This window comes from Theropithecus gelada, chromosome 14 (assembly GCF_003255815.1).
Source record: "Theropithecus gelada isolate Dixy chromosome 14, Tgel_1.0, whole genome shotgun sequence".
NCBI lineage: Eukaryota > Metazoa > Chordata > Mammalia > Primates > Cercopithecidae > Theropithecus > Theropithecus gelada.
In genome coordinates this window covers 69,566,862-69,587,205 of record NC_037682.1, presented here as the reverse complement: position 1 = coordinate 69,587,205, position 20,344 = coordinate 69,566,862, and the positions used below count along the sequence as shown (strand labels likewise).

Below are 20,344 nucleotides of genomic sequence, written 5' to 3'. Positions count from 1 at the left end.
AGCGATTCTTCTGCCTCAGCCTCCTGAGTAGCTGCGACTACAGGTGCACATCACCATGCCTGACTAATTTTTGTATTTTTAGTAGAGACAAGGTTTCACTATCTTGGCCAGGATGGTCTCGATCTCTTGACCTTGTGATCCTCCTGCCTCAGCCTCTCAAAGTGTTGGGATTACAGGTGTAAGCCATCGCGCCCAGTCTTTACTTTCAATTCTAACTCTGATAATGGAATTTCCTTTGAAGGGAAACACACTTAACCTTTCATGGCCTGAACTTTTAATAAAAAGTAGACCACATACAATAAAAGAAGCCTTCTAATATAGTAAAACTGGAAGGTTCTTTAAATCTCAAAAAATACTAATTTCTAAACAAGTTTTAATGTTATTATAAGTACTTAATATTTCTATGGACCCTTGATTTCCCTTTAGTCATAATCATGACCGAGAAGAATATTTGGATTGAAGTCAAAGACTAGAGATGGTATTTGGCTCTATGTGATCTAAGCCAGGGCAGCAAACCCATCTAGGCTTAGTTTCCTTATCTGTAAAATGGAGATTAAAAATACATGCCCTCCCTACTTCATGAGGTAGCTGGCTGTTGGCTCAAAGGAGAATGTGAAAAGCTTAAATCCTGACTTCGTATGGGTGTTTTGTTTTAGTATATTCTATTAAAGAATAACCACTTGGCTAGAGCTAGTGAGATTGTCTATTTAGAGAAAATATTTTAGATACTAGATTGTAATATACTTAAAATGTAGGAAATTGCTTATATGTGAGTGAATATATATTCTACTTCTAAAAGTGACTTTTCTGCTGAAAGATGACACTGCTTGATGGTATCATTGTGTGAGGTGGTGGCTGAAAGTATCCTCTCGCCAGTTCTGTAAGTTGATGGGTTGTACTTATAGTTAAAAATTCTGTTCATTTGGGTGACACTTGATACACAAATTCTTTGGTCTTACTACCACCATTACTTCCCTTCTCATCCTGTACTCATTTTTCATCAAAGTTAACAATTACCATTTAAGATTGATTTATGTTTAATGTAATGAGGCTTTTCTAGCAGCATTTAATACACCACTCAAAGAACAAGTCTTAACTGAGAAGTACAGGATACCTCATTTTCACAGTAATTTTTTGTTTAAGTCCCAGTGATGAAAACTATAAGGCAGCTTCCTCAAAGGAAGTTAACACTGACGAATCCAGTGCAGCCAGTGTTTTCCATATGAGGTGATAAAATCTTTATCACATCCAGCTGGACTGTCCTGTATGTTAGTCTGAGTCTTTGGAACATTTATTTATTCCTTTTTATTAATTGTATGGTTGTTATGCAGCCATGGAAGGAAAAAGCTGAACATCAAAATCATCAACAATATACCTGAAAGACAAAATACAGTAAAATAAAAAAACAATCTTTAAGGAAGTTCATAATCACTAGGAGGGTATATTTTAAAATTATATACAATTATATACCTAGCTGTTTGGAAAGCTATGCTTAAATAATTGGTTACATCAATTCTACGTGAAACATATTAGATATTTAAATCTAATATTCTCAGATTATTTTTTCTTCAACTGTGAATCCTTAAAAACAGTATGCATTTGGCAAAACCAATAGGATCTAATGAATTCAAAGGATAAACCAAATCCAAAGATGTATAGTTTTAGTTCTGGCTCTGTTACTGACTTGCTAAGTGAGAAACCCTAGACTTGGGTCTTCATTTTCTTCTCTTTAAAATGGTAACACTCTCCCTTCCCTCCGTGCCCCAGGGACATACCTGGAGAATAAAGCAACTGAAAGCATTTGGAGTTTTCACTTAGAATGCTCAAATAAAAACAATGTTAGGTTACTTCCTCCAGTCTCTCCTTTTTCATTAATCTCAACCATTAACAGCTTTTTTTTTTTTTTTTTTCATTTTTATCTCAACCTTATTTAACTGACAACCGCTTTTAGAGATGTGTCAAGCAAATAAAATATCTAAAACAAAATTTCAGTCGATGGTGGAAGTTTAAATCTTAAATATAATACAAAATTGTTGTTTATTTGTTTGTTTTTGAGACAGAGTTTCGCTCTTTCGCCCAGGCTGGAGTGAAGTGGTGTGATCTTGGCTCACTGCAACTTCTGTCTCCCAGGTTCAAGCCGTTCTCCTGCCTCAGCCTCCTAAGTAGCTGGGATTACAGGCGCCCACCACCACGCCTGGCTAATTTTTGTATTTTTAGTAGAGATGGGATTTCACTATATTGGCCAGTCTGGTCTCGAACTCCTGATTCACCCGCCTTGGCCTCCCAAAGTGCTAGGATTACAGGCGTAAGTCACTGTACCCAGCCCAAAATGTTTTGAAAATTCACATATTAGTAATCTTCATTTCTGAGAATTACAACAGAGAAATCTGGCATGTAGCTGTTGGTTAATTTTTCAATGTGAAATAGGGACTAAGGAGAGTGAGGGCTCAAGTCACTATCTTGAAAAGTAAATCTGCAGTGGTTAATTTTTCATCTTGATCTGAATGTATTCAGGCTTAGAGCCCTAGATCAGTTTAAATTCAGACTGAAAACAAGTTTTGTCACATGCACATTTGAAATTATGTTCTCTTGTTTGCAACAACAAAAAACCTTAAGGTTTGGCAAGCACTTAGATACCTTAACATATTTGTGAAAGATGAGTCTGTTTGCAACCAAAGGCTTTAAATGAAAAAATATCAGAAACAACCTTTATGTTAACTGGCCCACAATTTTTTTGTCATTTTTTATAAAGTCAGAACTAGAAAATAAGATATTACATTTAAAATTTTTTCCAAAAATGGAATTGTAGTTTCATAGAAGCAAATAGAATTTTCCACTTTTCACTGTATGAAATGTATAAACTAGAGAATACTATATATATATATATGTATTTTTTTTCTTTCTTTTTGAGACAGGGTCACACTCCCATCACTCAGGCTGGAGTGCAGTGGTACGATCTCGGCTCACTGCAGCCTCGACTTCCTGGGCTCAGGTGATTCTCCTACCTCAGCCTGCCAAGTAGCTGAGACTACATGCATGTACTACCACACCAGGCCACATATGCATTCTTATAGTCATGTTTCTAAATTTTTAATTTGGGAAGATGGCAGGGGCCATTAGAGGAATTATAATTATCTCTGCTGTGATGAGAAACAAGAAAGAATATGGACTATGACTCCCAAGAATAGTTTGCTTCCTGCTTGGTCAAGAAGGAAAGAAGGTGGATATCTTGGGATTACTCTTTCCTCTGTCTCACTCCCCTGGCACTGCCTAATTAATGTAACTTTGGTAGTTGAGTGGTGTTTGTTTTGGGGTTTTTGTTTTTATTTTTATTTTGGACTCCTCATCTCTTAACTCTTTGAATGATTCTTTTAATTTATAATTTATTTTTTCCCATTCTTTACAGAGTTATATAATGTGTCGCTTTATTTCTTTATTTCATTTGGAGCCATTTTTTTTTCCCCCAGTGAGAAGTTAACTTCAATATATGACAAAATTCAATAGCAGGCTAGAACGCAGTATTCTAAAAAAATCATCATTTATTCACATACATGTCTTTTATCTACATATATTGAAGGATGCCTTTATTCTAATTCATAAACCTCAGAAAGAAATATACAAACAGGCCTCTTTAAACCAAAAATATAATACAAATTTTATGTTGGGTCTATTTTAAAAGGCAGGGGTCCTTAGACCAAATAAGAATCTTGGAATACATATTTTCAACAAGCTAAATATAAAAAAGATCATATGAATTCGAAAATGTTTGATCTCAGCCAAGCATGGTGGCTCATACCTATAATCTCAGCACTTTGGCAGGCCAAGGCGGGCGGATCACCTGAGCCCAGGAGTTCAAGACCAGCCTGAGCAACATAGAAACCCTGTTTCTATAAAAAATACAAAACTTAGCTGTGTGTGGGGGCACACACCAGTAGTCCCAGCTACCTGGGGGGTTGGGACAAGAGGATCACTTGTGCCTGGGAGGCAGAGGTTGCAGTGAGCCAAGATTGCGCCACTGCACTCCAGCCTCGGTGATCACAGCCAGACCAAAAAAAGTTTGATTCCACTTCTATATGTAAGAGATTTGGACTTTTTTTGGGGGGGAGGGGGTGTTTGGATTATTGGGGGATAAGTGGTTCTTTAAAATGTTTTGGCTACATATTAATGTGTTATCTTCCTGTTTGTACTACACAAACAAGAAGAGAATATAGTCACTTTCCCCACCCTATCACACTTTCTGCTCTATAAAAGGGGAAGATTTAGCATTCCTTTTTTATCTATCATGAGGCTTTTTTTCTAGTACATTCTTCCAGGAAGTCATTAAGTGCTGCTTTGGCTGGAAAATGTGTTCTAAGAAAAAAATCAAGGTCCTTTTACAGAGATTGTCATTACTTCAGATTCCTTTTTAAAATTCTTCCAGAAAGACCCTTTTTAAATTTATTTTTTAGACAGGTTGTTTTGCTATGTTGCCCAAGGTGGACTTGAACTCCTGGCCTCCGCCTCCCAAGTAGTTGGTAGCTGCGGCTATAGACATGTGCCACTGTGCTTTGCTTTTTTTTTTTTTTTTTTTGGTGAGACTTGCTCTGTCACCCAGGCTAGAGTGCAATAGTGCGATCTCGGCTCACTGCAACCTCCAACTCCTGAGTTCAGGCGATTCTCCTGCCTCAGCCTCCCGAGTAGCTGGGATTACAGGCACGCATCATCATGCCCAGCTAATTTTTGTATTTTTAGTAGAGTTGGCCAGACTGGTCTCGAACTCCTGACTTCAGGTGATCCACCCACCTCGGCCTCCCAAAGTGCTGGGATTATAGGCATGAGCCACCGCACCCAGCCTACCTGGCTACTTTTAATGTTCTGTCAAGTAATGGATGAAATAATTCCTTAACACAGTGATGACTGGTTTCCTGGAAGACAGTTTTTCCATGGACTGGGGGCATGGTTTTGGGATGAAACTGTTCCACCTTGGATCATCAGGCATTAGTTAGATTCTCATAAGCAGCGTGTAACCTAGATCGTTCACATGCTGAGTTCACAATAAGGTTCATGCTCCTATGAGAATCTAATGCCACTGCTGACCTGACAGGAGACGGAGCTTTGTAAGCTTGACTGCCACTCACCTCCCGCTGTGTGGCCTGATTGCTAACAGGCCACGGACTGTACTGGTCTGCAGCCTGGAGGCTGGGGACCTCTGCCTTAGCCTACTATTACAATTGTAGTTGGAGCATGCTAACAAATAAATCATGTTAATATATGTTAGTCTCCAGACATACTGGGGGGATTTTTTCATATAAAAACTACCAGTAGGCCTGCCCAATTAGACCTTGTTAACTTCTTAACTTCTTTACATTAGTGACCTTTTTAACTTTATTTGTTTTTTTTTTGTTTTTTTTTTTTTTTTTTTGAGACGGAGTCTCGTTCTGTTGCCCAGGCTGGAGTGCAGAGGCCAGATCTCAGCTCACTGCAAGCTCCGCCTCCCGGGTTTACGCCATTCTCCTGCCTCAGCCTCCCATGTAGCTGGGACTACAGGCGCCTGCCACCTCGCCCGGCTAGATTTTTTTTTTTTTTTTTTTGCAGAGACGGGGTTTCACCGTGTTAGCCAGGATGGTCTCGATCTCCTGACCTTGTGATCCTCCCGTCTCGGCCTCCCAAAGTGCTGGGATTACAGGCTTGAGCCACCGCGCCCGGCCCCCTTTTTAACTTTAAAAATGGATTTTTTGAGACGGAGTCTTTCTCTGTCACCCAGGCTGGAGTACAGTGGCGTGATCTGGGGTCACTGCAGGCTCCACCTCCCGGGTTCATGCCATTCTCCTGCCTCAGCCTCCTGAGTAGCTGGGACTACAGGCGCCCGCCACCACGCCCAGCTAATTTTTTTTAGTAGAGATGGGGTTTCACCGTGTTAGCCAGGATGGTCTCAATCTCCTGACCTTGTGATCCGCCCGCCTCGGCCTCCCAAAGTGCTGGGATCACAGGCATGAGCCACCACGCCCGGCCTAAAAACGGAGAAAATTTTTCTTTAAAGATGTTATCGGAAAATACTAGCACTCAGTAGAACTGACCAAAAGTTATATTACTAGTATTTAAAACCAATTTTTCTTTGATACGCTTTATGTTTAGGCCTATAGATATCATTGAGCATAACAATATGATACCAAGCATGACAATAACATAAATGTGAGATAGAGGAATGGAAGGTAAACAGGAAGAGTAAAGTGTGATTGACTCTTCAAACCTGTTGTGGCACTTCCCTTCTGTGTTCCCTTCTGTGTATGTGTGTGCGTGTTTTAAAGAAAATGACTAACAAGAAACAATATGCTAACTGGATAAAAAGAAGAGTGAATTAATGGAGGGCCAAGCATCTTCATATTCACTTACAGTTATGAGTTATAACCAGGCTTAAAACAGATGACTAAACAAAATCAAGAAATGCTGATAACTTTATATAAGTAATGCATAAGAAATGCATAATAATTTTTTGTATATTGTATAATTTTGTGTTATTTGACCCATCTTTATAAAGAGTTTATATATCTGATCCAAATAGAAATAACTGGAATGTAGCCTGAGCAACATAGCAAGACCTCATCTCTACAAAATATACACAAATTAGCTGGGTGTGGTGGCACATGCCTGTCATCCCAGCTACTCAGGAGGCTAAGGCAGGAGGATTGCTTGGGCCCAGGAGTTCAAGCACAGTGAGCTATGGCTATGATCATGCCACTGCACTCAAGCCTGGGTGACAAAGACAGACCCTGTCTCGAAAAAAAAAAAAAACAAAGCAAAACAAAAACAATAAAATAAAAATAACAGGAATGTAACTTGTGGATAACTTTTAAACTATACTTAATACAGGTATTCACTGTTTCATGAGATGCTCTTCTGTAAAATGAGTCAAATGAACTAAATGATACTTTATCTGGAGATCACAAATGTGAAAAAACAAATTTCTTTAGCAAAAAAAAAAAAAATTATATTTGAAGGGAAGTAAGCACTCTTTGCTTTTTTGGTGCTCAGATCTCAAGGTTTCTTAAAGTAATAGCGTATCTGAAACTGACTACCCTTAACTAGATACTGTTTCTTTAAAGATAAAAACAGTTTTAAAGGATACTACACAAAGTATCATTTCAGGCATGTTAACTACCTTTTTCATTTTCTGTTTTGTGCCTGCTCTGGCTTTGGAAATTGACATGTTACAATAATATACACATATCATATTTTAAAATACCCTAATCTTTCAGACATATTAAATTAAAATATGCTTACCTAAAGAAGGAGCCAGCCAGTATACTATAAAAAACTGAGGAAATGCTTCATCAAAACACATGAAATGTAGCGAAAGTGCCAAAGCTGGATTAAATACAGCTCCTGTTAGACTTCCTCCTGTAATAGATTTTAAGCAGAGTGATTCCAAATGATTTATCTTACATTTTCTTGTAACTGGAAATAAATGGTTACTTAATGTGACTTTTATTTTAGGTATTCTTAGTCTGTGATCTTCCTTTGCAGAATCACCTGGCATATTTTAGACTATTATCATAGACTATATGCCAGGTACAAAAAAAAAGGCAAAGGACTTTAAAGTTTGAATCCAGTGCTTTTCCTATAGACTATAAAATGGACACTGAAAGTTAATGTGCTCTATTACTATTCCTACAGTTTTATAAAATAGATTTGGCTGCCCTGAACATTCATCAATTTAAATGAATGAATAATAATAAAGGTAAAATGAAAATATAGTTAAATAGATACAATGCCCCAAGATCCTTTGGGTACAAGCATAACTTTGTATTGAAAAGAAAAGGTAAAATGGACCAACAGACCAAAGCTTTATCATTGGTTCCATTTTCACTTGTCAACAGAATCCTTAAGAAGCAACCGTGAGTAGTCATGAGAGATAAGCAGAAATTATAACTGTTGGCTACTTTTTAGGATTTGTGTTCCAGCTCTGCACCCAGGGTATCTCTCTGACGTGGGGCCTAGGAGTCTATAGTCCGACCACACAAGGAAGGAACGGCAGAGGAGGCTGGATGCCTGTCCAGCAGTACTCCACAAAGCTGTGTCTTCGCTTTTCAAAGTCCAGCCTAAGAGCATCCCTCAGACAGTGACATTTTCAGCAGTTTTTCCAAGTGGAAGCTTTCCAAGGCACACCTCTGCCTCTTTTACTTAGCCACAGAGATAGATCTTGAGATCTTCACAAGTTCTATTATTGACGTGCACCACTCTAGCCTGTTTTCATGGAAATTAAGTGGCCCTTTCATAAGATTTCACTACTGAGATTTCACACTTGAATAGGCCGAGAACAATGAAGCTGTGTCGAGATGAAGATATTGAGCAATGAACTAAGCTCACTGGATAGCTACGAGTTTTTTCTAGTGTACCAGCCTCACAGCATGATTCATATTCATGACTCAGCAATTTAAATGATATCATGGACCTTTAGAATCATTCTTGAATAGTCAAATCCTGGAATGTTAAACCTGCAACTGCTAAGGGTGAACAGAATTGTCTGGTTGGCAGCTAGTCATTTCAGTTTGATTCCACAAAAACTTACTGAGTTCCTGTGTACTAGATACCATGGGCAGAAAGATAAAGACTCACACAGACATTTACAATATAACGTAATATGACCTATGATAATATAAATGACCTGTGACTTTTAGGCATGTATTGATAAAAATGGACTGAATCATTACCCTCAATTAGTTTACTTCAGTATTCAAGGCCATGGTATACGGAAGGTTTTCCACTACATCTAAGATGAACACCACCGATCAGTCTTATACCATCCTAAAACTCAAACGACTTCACTTCCTAGTCTTCTCATCCTCACACAGCAGTTCTGATCAGTATGACTTAGTAGTAGCTGCTTCTTCCAGCAAGAGGTTGTCTACTTTCCCTCTCTTGAAAATGAGCTGGCTTTGCAACTTGTGTTGATTGACAGAATGGAGCAGAGTAGGGCTATGTGAATTCTGAATGTGGTAGGAATGATGCTGTGTGAATTCTAGGTTCATGTCTCAATAAACACATCAGCTTCCACTTTTTGCTCTCCTGGAAGAATGCCCTGACCATGTGAGTTTGCTGGTCTGGGCTGCTGGAGGATGGAAGGCCACACGGAAGAGAACTGAGGCATCTTAGATGACAGTTGACAACTGCCAGACACATAAGTGAGGCTGCCTTGGGCTTTCCAGCCTCACCACTGTCCAGTTGAATGCAGCTACATGAGTGATCTCAGAGGAACTGCCCGTCTATAACCCACAGAATCATGAAAAATAAGTTATTCTCAGTTTTGGGGCCAGGCATGGTGGCTCATGCCTGTAATCCTAACACCTTGGAAGGCTGAAGCAGTTGGATCACTTGAGCCCAGGAGTTTGTAACCAGCTCAGGCAACATAGCAAAACCCCATTTCTATAAGAAATACAAAAATTAGCTGGGTGTGGTGCCACATGCCTGTGGTCCCAGCTACTTGGGAGGCTAAGGTAGGGGAATAACCTGAGCCTGCAGAGGTTGAGGCTGCTGTGAGTTGAGATTGTGCCACTGCTCTCCAGCCTGGGTGACAGAGTGAGAACCCGTCTCAAAAAAAAAAAAAAAAAAAAAAAAAGTTTTGAATGGTGTGTTACATAGCAATAGTTAACTATACAGAAATCCATGATAGGTGTGGGTTCTGTGTTAACAAAAGCCAAAAACATGGCATTGGCTTTAATGTCTTACTGGATAATTCTTTGTTGTGAGCTGTCCTGTGCACCGTAGTATGTTTAGCAACATCCCTGGCCTCTACTTAGATGGCAGTGGCTTATTCCCTCCCCCCACATTGTAACAACCAAAAATGTCCCCTGGGGGGAAAACTGTCCCCAAGTTGAAAATTACTGTCCTATAGAAACACTGGTATTTGTGTATGAGAAGACATATACACTACATATATATATATATATATATATATATATTTTTTTTTTTTTTTTTTTTGAGACAGAGTCTTGCTCTATCACCCGGGCTGGAGTGCAGTGGCGAGATCTTGGCTCACTGCAAGCTCCGCCTCCCAGGTTCACACCATTCTCCTGCCTCAGCCTCCTGAGTAGCTGGGACTACAGGCGCCCACCACCACGCCCAGCTAATTTTTTGTATTTTTAGTAGAGACGGGGTTTCATTGTGTTAGTCAGGATGGTCTTGATCTCCTGGCCTCGTGATCCACCCGCCTAAGCCTCCCAAAGTGCTGGGATTACAGGAGCCACTGCACCCAGCTCTACAAGAACTAGCAAAGATCTAGCAAGAACTCTGTAGCAAAGAACTAGCAAGATCTTAAAGTATAATTTTTTTAAAAAATAAATTAATTTTTTAAAAAATTAGTGGGTGTGGTGGCAGGTGCCTGTAATCCCAACTACTCCGGAGGAAAAAGATAAAAGAAAAAAAAATTAGCCAGGTGTGGCCAGGCACGGTGGCTCACGCCTGTAATCCCAGCACTTTGGGAGGCCGAGGCGGGAGGATCACCTGAGGTCGGGAGTTCAAGACCAGACTGACCAGTATGGAGAAACCCTGTCTCTACAAAAAATACAAAATTAACCGGGCATGGTGGTGCATGCCTGTAATCCCAGCTACTCAGGAGGCTGAGGCAGGAAAATCGCCTGAGGAGGCAGAGGTTGCAGTGAGCCAAGATCGCGCCATTGCACTCCAGGCTGGGCAACAAGAGTGAAACTCTGTCTCAAAAAAAAAAACAAAAAAAACAGACACACACAAAAACAAGCCAGGTGTGGTGGCGGTCGCCTTTAATCCCAGCTACTCAGGAGGCTGAGGCAGGATCATTGTCTGAACCTGTGATACAGAGGTTGCAGTGAGCCGAGACTGTACCACTGCGCTCTAGGCTGGGTGACAGAGCAATAGTCCATCCCAAAAACACCCCAAACAACAACAACAACAAAAAAACCAGTTTGGAAGGTTGTAACACAAACATCCAAAGGATGTTTACCCTGGAACAAGGATTACCACAAGGATTACCCTGGAAATAAGAGTAGACAGGGAAGGAGAGGAGGCAGGCACGGAGGCATGGAGGATGGCAGTCAAAAGGCACTTCAGTCTTTGAATTTTTTACATAAAGAACATATCACGTATTGTGTCATTAAACATGAATTATTTTTTAAAGAATCATCAGGCATGGAACTATCAGAAGGTGGCTTCAAAAAAACAAGTTACTATTTATTGACATTTGAAGGGGAGATGACAATCATGCATGTTGAAGAGGTATAACCGGGAGATCCAGCTAGTCCACTGCCAAGAGTCAGAGGACAGCATGGATTTGGTGAAATAACCACAGCCAGAGGCTAAGTCTCAAATCTGGCCATTTTAGGTGCTAAAGTTTCTTAGTATTCCTAAAGGGAATAAAATTCTCTGTGACAGAAGAATACTAGTTAAAATCACATAACACTCATGTAGAAGCTGGAAGGTCTCTTTATTAATTTAGAGTGGAAGCTAGCTTTCTAGTAACTGGAATATTTGTCTTCCCTCTCCAGAGCACCCATTTTAATGAGCACGTAAGCAAAGCAAAAGAGTGTTATCAGACCATGATGAGCTCTGATAAAATGTCATTGTCAGGAGTTGAAAATACCTCTCTAATGACAGGCCTGTTTGTTTTCCCCAAATTCAATCTCTACTCCCAGACATTACTGGGCAAAGAATTTCAAAGTGTGCATCTCCAAACTCCACTTTTCATTTCTGGTTTGTATTCTGTTGATATTCTAATGTTACTAACTAAGCTAGGTAGCTAGCTGTTTTCTTTTCTTTTCTTTTTTTGAGAGATTCTCACTCTGTCACCCAGGCTGGAGTGCACTGGTGCAATCTCACCTCATTGCAACCTCCACCTCCCGGGTTCAAGAGATTCTCATGCCTCAGCTTCCTGAGTAGCTGAGACTACAGGCATGAGCCACCATGCCCAGCTAACTTTTGTATTTTAAGTAGAGACTGGGTTTCACCATGTTGGCCAGGCTGGTCTCAAACTCCTGGCTTCAAGCGATCCGCCTACCTCGGCCTCCCAAAGTGCTGGGATTACAGGCATGAGCCACTGCGCCTGGCCTGTTTTCAAATTAGTTGTTATTCTTACAGACCTGGAAGAGTGACATTAGACTGTTCTCAGATGTTGTGGGGGAACACCTAGGGATTTGTACCAAAATCTTTGACTTATTTGCAATGGACAAATTTCTTTATAAAAGTTACAACTTACATTTTCCTGAATTTATCCCAGAAGGAGTTGTGAGCAATAAAACTGATCAAATTATATGCAAAAATGATCAAATTATACTGGAATCCTGTTGGAAATATAGAGGGAAATAATAACAAAAAGTCACTATTTCCCAAGCACTTCGTATATGGCAGGTACTATGCTACGAACTTGAATTATTATTCCTCATACTAGTCGTATGAGGAAAGTGAGGCCCAAAGTAAGTATGCAGCCTAAGGGCACAGTCTTTTTTTTTTTTTTTTTTTTTTTAAATCAAAACAGATGTCACTCTTTCACCCAGGCTGGAGTGTAGTGATGAAATTATGACTCAATACAGCCTCAAACTCCAGGGCTCAAGCAATCTTACTGCCTCAGCCTCTTAAGTAGCTAAGACTACAGGTGTGCACCACCATACCTGGCTCAGTTAAAACACTTTTTGTAGAGACAGGGTCTTGCTGTGTTGCCCAGACTGGTCTCAAACTGCTGGCCTCATGCAGTCCTCCTGCCTTGACCTCCCAGTCCTGGGATTACAGACATGAGCCACCATACCTGGCCTTAACCACTATATATATATATATATATATATATATATTTTTTTTTTTTTTAATTGAGACATAGTCTCGCATTGTTGCCCAGGCTGGAGTGCACTGGTGTGATATCAGCTTGCTGCAACCTCTGCCTCTCAGGTTCAAGCAATTCTACTGCCTCAGCCTCCAAGTAGCTGGGGCTACAAGCGACCACCACCATGCCAGGCTAATTTTGGTATTTTTAGGAGAGATGGGGCTTCACCATGTTGGCATTAAATTGGTTAAAGAATAGTAGAGTAATGAGGCTAATGAATAGGCTATGGATGGTCATGTTGATTCAGATTATGAATCAACAGGCTGGCCTTGAACTCCTGACCTCAGGTGATCCACCCGCCTCCGTCTCCCAAAGTGCCGGGATTACAGGCATGAGCCATTACACCCGGCCTTAACCACTATATTATACTGGCATAACAAAATAAATTTTGGACCTTTGAAGGTGTTTTTCATTTGTAAATTGATAACAGCTCCTATTTAAAAAGAACATATGTTCCCTTCTTTTTTTTTTTTTTTTTTTTTTTGACTGAGTCTTGCTCTGTTGCTCAGGCTGAAGTACAGTGGCATGATCTTGGCTCACTGCAACCTCTGCCTCCAGGACTCAGGGGATCCTCCCACCTCCACCTCCTAGGTTCAAGCGATTCTCCTGCCTCAGCCTCCCGAGTAGCTTGGATTACAGGTGTGCACCACCACGCCTGGCTAATTTTGTATTTTTAGTAGAGACAGGGTTTCTCCATGTTGGTCAGGCTGGTCTGAAATTCCCAACCTCAAGTGATCTGCCCGCCTCAGCCTCCCAAAGTGCTGGGATTACAGGTGTGAGCCACCACACCTGCCATATTATTTCTTTCTGTACAAGTTTTTAGAGTAAACAGAATATTTGCTAGTTTGTTCACTTATTCTTAAAATACTGTTTACTTTGTACCAGGTCCTATGCTAAGATCTTGCTTTACGTTATGACAAATAAAACAAATGTGGTCTATAGACTCAAAGCTTATCATCTGGTAGAGGAAAACAGGTGTTGTGTCAGAAAACAATATAATTTAAAATTCTATGAAAGAAATGAACAGTATGCGGTAATAAAGACAATTGACACGTGTAAAATAACAGATGTTTTTCTTTCTTTTTTTCTTTTTTTGAGATGGTTTTGCTCTTGTTGCCCAGGCTGGAGTGCAATGGCACGATCTCAGCTCACTGCAACCTCTGCCTCCCAGGTTCAAGCAATTCTCCTGCCTCTGCCTCCTGAGTAGCTGGGATTATAGGCATGCACCAGCATGCCCAGCTAATTTTGTATTTTTAGTAGAGGTGAGGTTTCTCCATGTTGGTCAGGCTGGTCTCAAACTCCTGACCTCAGGTAATCCACCCGCTTTGGCCTCCCAAAGTGGTGGGATTACAGGCATGAGCCACCGCACTCAGCCCACGTGTTTTTCAATATCTAATTATGCATAAAAATGAATGCAGCTCTCTCTCAAACTGTTCATTGAACTAACTTTTTCCAGAACCCAAAGAAAGATTTGCTTGAAATCTGATGAACAGTTTATAGCTCTAATATGTTAATAAACCACACAGCTTTTTCTTTCTTTCTTTTTTTTTTTTTTTTTTTTTTACACTATTAGGGGAGCCAGTTAATACATGATACATGGTAATGACATAACTGAGGCTCCATGTGTCCATCAAAATTTGGGGTGCTAAATCAATAAATACACAGACACTTGGTCACTGGCTATCCTAGGAGCCTGTGGCTATGTTGCTGGACGCTTATGTTCTGTAATCCTAAAATACATAATCATTATTTTGATATACTCTGTATTGGTGACTTCTGACTGCCCTCAAAATGCAAGTGATTAAAGAAATCTCCCAATATGCACTTTTGTCAAATCTGTACTTGCAGTATGTTAGAAGTTTAAAAAAGACACTCAAAATAACTTGTAATGATGCCTGACTTAGCCAACTGTCCCAAGACAGTCCTATTTGTAACAACTCTGTTCCAAAGTTATGACTTATAGCCATAGAAAATGAAAGGGAGAGATGGGGCTTAGTGCAGCATTTCCCAAAGTATGTTCTCTTCTGCTATATGCTCCTAGACAAGAGGCTCTCATAAGTTTCAAAAACTGTGCTCCAAATCCTCCTCTTGGAGTTTCACAATACATAGAAGCACAGTAAAGGCTCTATGAAGTCTTAAAATTAGAAAACCTGTTTAATCCAGTGTCTGCCAAATTTATTTGGCAACATCATTTTGTAACTTAAAAATTGTATAAATTGTGGTGAAACATATATACGTAACATAAAGTATGCCATTTTAGCCATTTTTAAGTGTATTATTGGTGTTACATTCACCATGCTGTTTCACCAGCAGCACCATTTCCAAAGGTTTTCATAACATAAACAGAAACTTTGTACCCATTAAACAGTAAGTCCCCATTCCTCTCTCCTCCCCACAGTCCCTGGTAACTCTATTCTACTTTCTGTCTCTATGAATTTACCTATTCTGGACATTTTGTGTACGTAGAGCCATACAGTATTTGTCTTACTGTGTCTGGCTTATTTTGCTTAGCATAATATTTTTGAGGTTCATTCATGTTGTAGTATATATCATAACCTCATTCCTTTTTATGGCTGAATATATTCAATTGTGTCTAGTTTTGTAACTTTTGAGGAGCACACTGTGGAAAGGCTGATAATGAGTCCGTATGAGCTTTAGTGCCATTTGGAACCACGGTTCTAGCACAGTCTAGTTATGTAAGCTTGGACAAGTCATTTCACTTTTCTGGGCCTCACTTACTTTACTTAAAATGGGAAGAATGTATTCATCAATGAGTTCTTGTAAGGATTAATTAAGATAACTCTCATAAATTACCTAGCAAAATGCTTGGCCTGTAACAGCTGACAACTGAATATTCTTATCTCCCTTATATTGGCAGAAAACAAAAAAAGGGAAGATCATACTGCATTATAAATTTCTGTAACTAGTAGTAATCAACAATTGTCTATTTTGTTCTACCCAGGCAAACAGAGTCTAGCACTGTCCAATACTGTAGCCACTAGCTACATCACAATTTGACAACTGACCACTTGAAATGTGGCTACTTTGAATCTAATTTCAGTTAATTTAAGTGTAAATAGCCACATGCTGCTAGTGGCTACTGAATTGCACAGTGCAGGTCTACACTCCTAAAGCAGTGCTTCTTTATCTTGGTTTCATAATGGGATCACCTGTGAAGGTTTAACATACATCACTGCCTAGGCCCCTTGCCAGAGCAATTGGATTTTAATCTGTGAGCCCAGAATAAGTAAGCATGTTTAAAGAGCTCCCCAGGTGATTTTAATACAGAGAGAACCACTGCTCTAGTGATCCCTTTATATTCTCCCTCTCCCCCATCAATTAGTACCCTCATTTCAAGAAAAAAAGGGCAGTATTTTTGATCTCTTAAGTTGATATTTTACAGATTCCTTCTAATAACTTTCCTTATATCTATGACTGGATCTATAACTCCAAATATTATCTGTGTCTCTTCTCTCAAATTTTTTGTCACTGATAAAACAGGGCATGGCTAATATATATAGTATTATCTATGGAATCATAAATATGTATTAAAAGTAGACAAAGAATATCAACTTCAGGCTAATCAAGAGAGGGAAGAGGAACATAGGTTTTGAAAAATCCAACTGTAGTTGATGTTCTATTGATTTAAAAATTCTTCTAAGTTTTTACTGCTTTTAATTGTAGAAATACAGAGGTAAACCATGGCATAACTTTTTTGCAGTGACAATTCTGTTCATATACAGGGGATGTTTCTGCTTTAGCTAAAATCTAACACTTCAATAAATAAGCAACTACTCACCAATCCCTCAAATATGCCTGTACCTGTCACTTTTTTTCTTTTTCTTTTTTTCTTTTGAGACAGACAGGATCTCTATAACCCAGGCTGGAGTGCAGTGGCACTATCACAGCTCACCACAGCCTCAACCTCCTGGAATTTGGTTGATCCTCCCACCTTAGACTCCCAAGTAGTTGGGACTACAAGTGCGCACCAGCACGCCTGGCTAATTTTTGTATTTTTTGTAGAGATGGGATTTCTCTGTGTTGCCCAGGCTAGTCTCGAACTCCTGGGCTCAAGCGATCCACCCGCCTTGGCCTCCCAAAGTGTGACAGGCGTGAGCCACCGCGCCCGGCCCCTTTCACTCTCCTACACCACTTATTTCCATTTATGTCTACCTAAAAAGTGGTACTACACCTAAAGAAGGGGAAATTGATTGGGAAAGCTTTCTTTCTTTCTTTCTTTCTTTCTTTTTTTTTTTTTTTTGAGACAGAGTCTCACTGTTGTTGCCCAGGCTTGAGTACAAGGGTGGGATCTCCCCTCACTGCAACCTCCGCCTCCCGGTTTCCAGCAATTCTCCTGCCTCAGCCTCCCGAGTAGCTGAGATTACAGGCGCCCACCACCACGCCCAGCTAAATTTTTTTTTGTATTTTTAGTAGAGACGGGCGTTTCACCATGTTGGCCAGGCTGGTCGCAAACTCCTGACCTCTAGTGATCCACCCACCTCGGCCGCCCAAAGTGCTGGGATTACAGGTGTGAGCCACCGCGCCCGGCTGAAGGCTTTCATTTTTACCCTAGAAGGTCAAGTACATGTTTAGGAGTCCTTATAATCTTGAAGTTTGCTTCTAGTCATGGTTTCACTTTTAATGGGCAGAAGATAACTATTACCACAAATTTCCTTTGTTGTAATTTCTGCCTCCACAGTCTTTTATAATTTAGATGTAGCCACAATAAATACGTTCTGTTGTAAGCATTTAACATGACACATTTCATCATTAAATACTTATGTTTTGGATTTCCTCCTCCCATTTAGGACTAGATTGCCCACCGCATCTGAGATCTTTCAAAGTAAACAAATGGTTTAAAAGAAATCAACAGATTTCTCATGAGTTATATTTTAAAAAGCATCTTTAATTTGAAGCAAGTTCTCATTTAAACACATTTTTCTTGATAGGTCACTTAAAAGTTCATGTATAACGCAAAATGAATTTTTAAAATAAGAAATTTCATAACTCAAAATGAATTAAGGAAATAAGAAATGACTTTAAGTAATTTATAGGACTAGAATGGAACTACAAAATTCCTACTCTCCGCTGTTATACTAACCAATCATGTGCCTTGTGCTTTAAATCGAAAGGAACTTTGTAAAGCCAGGATCATTTTTCAGTAAGAGTATCCGAAAGGATCTATACCACCTTGGCATAAATAAGTTATCTTTCCTTTCTACCATTAAAACAAACCCCTTGTAGGATATCTGAACCCCTGGCAATATCTCACAATATCTCAGTTTCAGCACAGAGGTGGCTCCTTTCTCTGGTGTTCAAAAAAGCACTGCATGAAGGCTCTATGTGTCGGCCCTACTGGTTAAGAACGGGCTGCAAAATGGTTAGAATAACGGGGATTCCAGCATTTACATCATAGCGGGATAGAGGGTTTCAAATGTATTTTAGTAAAGAACTTACAGCCTCAAGTCATAGAGGCTCTGGAAGTGCCAAGTATTTGGTGGGAATGACAAACCTGCATAGACCAAAAAGGTGATGAGTGCAGCCAGCAGGTGAATACGAAGCTTGGTTCGGACCTCCTGAAAGTGCAGCAGAGCGCTGTGGAAAAGAAAGGAGCAGACGGCCTCTGTGATGACCGCTTTGAACAAGTCGACTTGGATGGGATTCTTGCAAGCGAAGGTCCTCTCGCTGACGTGATACTGGGTCAGACCCAAGTTCCACAGGGCGCTTGTGCAGTACCTGCTGCACAGGGCACTAACCAGCTGAGCCAATAGCCTGACCGCGCCCGTCTCTGGGGACATGCCCCCCAGCATCATCTGCATCATCACGCCGCACGGGTTGCTGGACGTGCCCACCAGAGTCAGACCATGCACCAGCGAGAAGAAGTAGACGAGCGTCAGCGTCCAGGTGGGGTGCGCGGGGTGCTGCTCGCTCAGCAGTTGCAGCTCGTGGGTGCAGCAGCAGAGCTGGAAGGTGGCTAGAAACTCCAGGACGAAGGCGTGGGCCACCGGCCTGTGCAGCTGCTGCCGGGCGACCACGCGGGCCAGCCCTATGAGCAGCACCACCGACAGCATCAGTCCCAGCGAGGTGCAGGTGTCCTGCAGCTCGGGCCGGAGCCCCAGCAGTGGCGACATGGCTCTGTCGCCGCCTGAGCGGGTTGCGGGCTCCGGCTCTGGGTAGGAGGCAGTCTCCGGGCCCGAGTCCGAAGTCCGCAGCCCCTCCCCTCCTCACGCCCCTCGGGGCGGGACGAGCGGGAGGCCCCGGGGCGGCACACGTGGGGAGTCCTCCCCGCCTCCCCGGCTCGGCGCTGGGGTGTTGGAACCAGAGCCGGGGAGGCGGGGAGGCGCGGAGCGGCGAGGGGAGGTCGGCTAGGGCGCCGGCCCAGGGGCCAACGGTCAGCCGAGCCCTCAGCGCACTCGGCCTCCGCCCTCCGCCGCCTCCCTCAGGGCCTTGCAGGCGGGTGCGGCGGCGGAGGGCCGGGTGCGGCGTGGACGACGCAGCGCTCTTGGTGCCCACTGCGCACGCGTGCTGCGGCCCGTGCGCCCCTGCGGGCGGCGACTCCAGACCCCGGGGCGGAGAGGAGCGGGGCGGAGGGGAGCGGCGCGGCAGGGCTCGGACGGTTGCTTTGAAGTGAGGACCTTGGAGTTTTTCTTTCCCGGCTCCAGACTGTAAAACCGTGGAGCTGGAAAGACCGCTGAAGGCCACCTCAGATAGCCACCTCGTTTTTATCAATGGGGCGACTGAAATTGAGAAGGGAGACGCGGCGCAGGGGGCGGGTGAGTTAGTGGGCTTAGACCGGTGCGCAGGGCCTCCTGGAGCCTTGCTTTTCTTCACCTGCCAGAAAAGATTGCTAAAAATGGTGGTAATATATGCCAGATAAAATTCGCCACTTTAACTAGTTTAAGCGTGTTTCAGTGGCATCGATTACCTTCACAGTGTTGTTCAACCATCACCTCTTTTTTCCCAGAACTTGAGCGGTGATTCTTCGAAGTGTAGCCTAGTTTTGGCGTTTCTTTGGCATAAACTCTTTACCTGTAATATGAAACAGTTGTGTCTTACTGTTACATGCAGTCTTCCTACGAGAAGAGGAAAAAACAGGTAACTGGAGACCCCAGGAGTTCCAGGCTGCAGTGAACCGAGATCGCGCCACTGCTCCCCGCGCCTGGGTCACAGAGTGAGACACTTTTTAGAAACAACAACAAACCAGGCTCGGCTGGGCGCGGTGGCTCACGCCTGTAATCGCAGCACTTTGGGAGGCCGAGGCGGGCGGATCACCTGAGGTCGCGAGGTCGGAACCAGCTTGACTAACATGAGAAACCCCGTCTGTATTGAAAATACAAAATTAGCCGGGCATGGTGGCGCATGCCTGTCATCCCAGGTACTCGGGAGGATGAGGCAGGAGAATCGCTTGAACCCAGGAGGCAGAGGTCTCACACCTGTAATCCCAGCACTGTGGGAGGCCGAGGTGGGTGGATCACCTGAGGTTAGGAGTTTGAGACCAGCCTTGCCAACATGGTGAAACCCTGT

The 20,344-nt window shown here is 41.9% G+C and overlaps 1 protein-coding gene across 2 annotated transcripts; it reads right to left on the bottom strand.

The window, feature by feature from the left end:
- Nucleotides 1-319: 319 nt before the first annotated feature.
- On the bottom strand, nucleotides 320-19,270 carry AQP11 (aquaporin 11). Of its 2 annotated transcripts, XM_025357305.1 has the most exons (3): nucleotides 18,333-19,270; nucleotides 7,261-7,377; nucleotides 1,018-1,375 (listed from the first exon to the last, which is right to left on the bottom strand). In XM_025357305.1, exons 1-3 carry the CDS (start codon nucleotides 18,949-18,951, stop codon nucleotides 1,296-1,298), a joined length of 816 nt encoding a protein of 271 aa, XP_025213090.1. In that variant the 5' UTR covers nucleotides 18,952-19,270; the 3' UTR covers nucleotides 1,018-1,295. The 2 variants fall into 2 exon arrangements, with proteins under 2 accessions (XP_025213091.1, XP_025213090.1); XM_025357306.1 differs by lacking the exon at nucleotides 7,261-7,377 and having other exon boundaries at nucleotides 320-1,375.
- Nucleotides 19,271-20,344: the final 1,074 nt, after the last annotated feature.

Coding starts and splice junctions, on each gene's coding strand:
- AQP11 (XM_025357305.1), bottom strand. CDS start 18,951: ATGTCGCCACTGCTGGGGCTCCGGCCCGAGCTGCAGGACACCTGCACC. Junction 7,378..18,332: donor CACCTTTTTGGTCTATGCAG/GTTTGTCATTCC, acceptor AATCTATTACAG/GAGGAAGTCTAACAGGAGCT. Junction 1,376..7,260: donor CTGGCTGGCTCCTTCTTTAG/GTAAGCATATTT, acceptor TTTGTCTTTCAG/GTATATTGTTGATGATTTTG.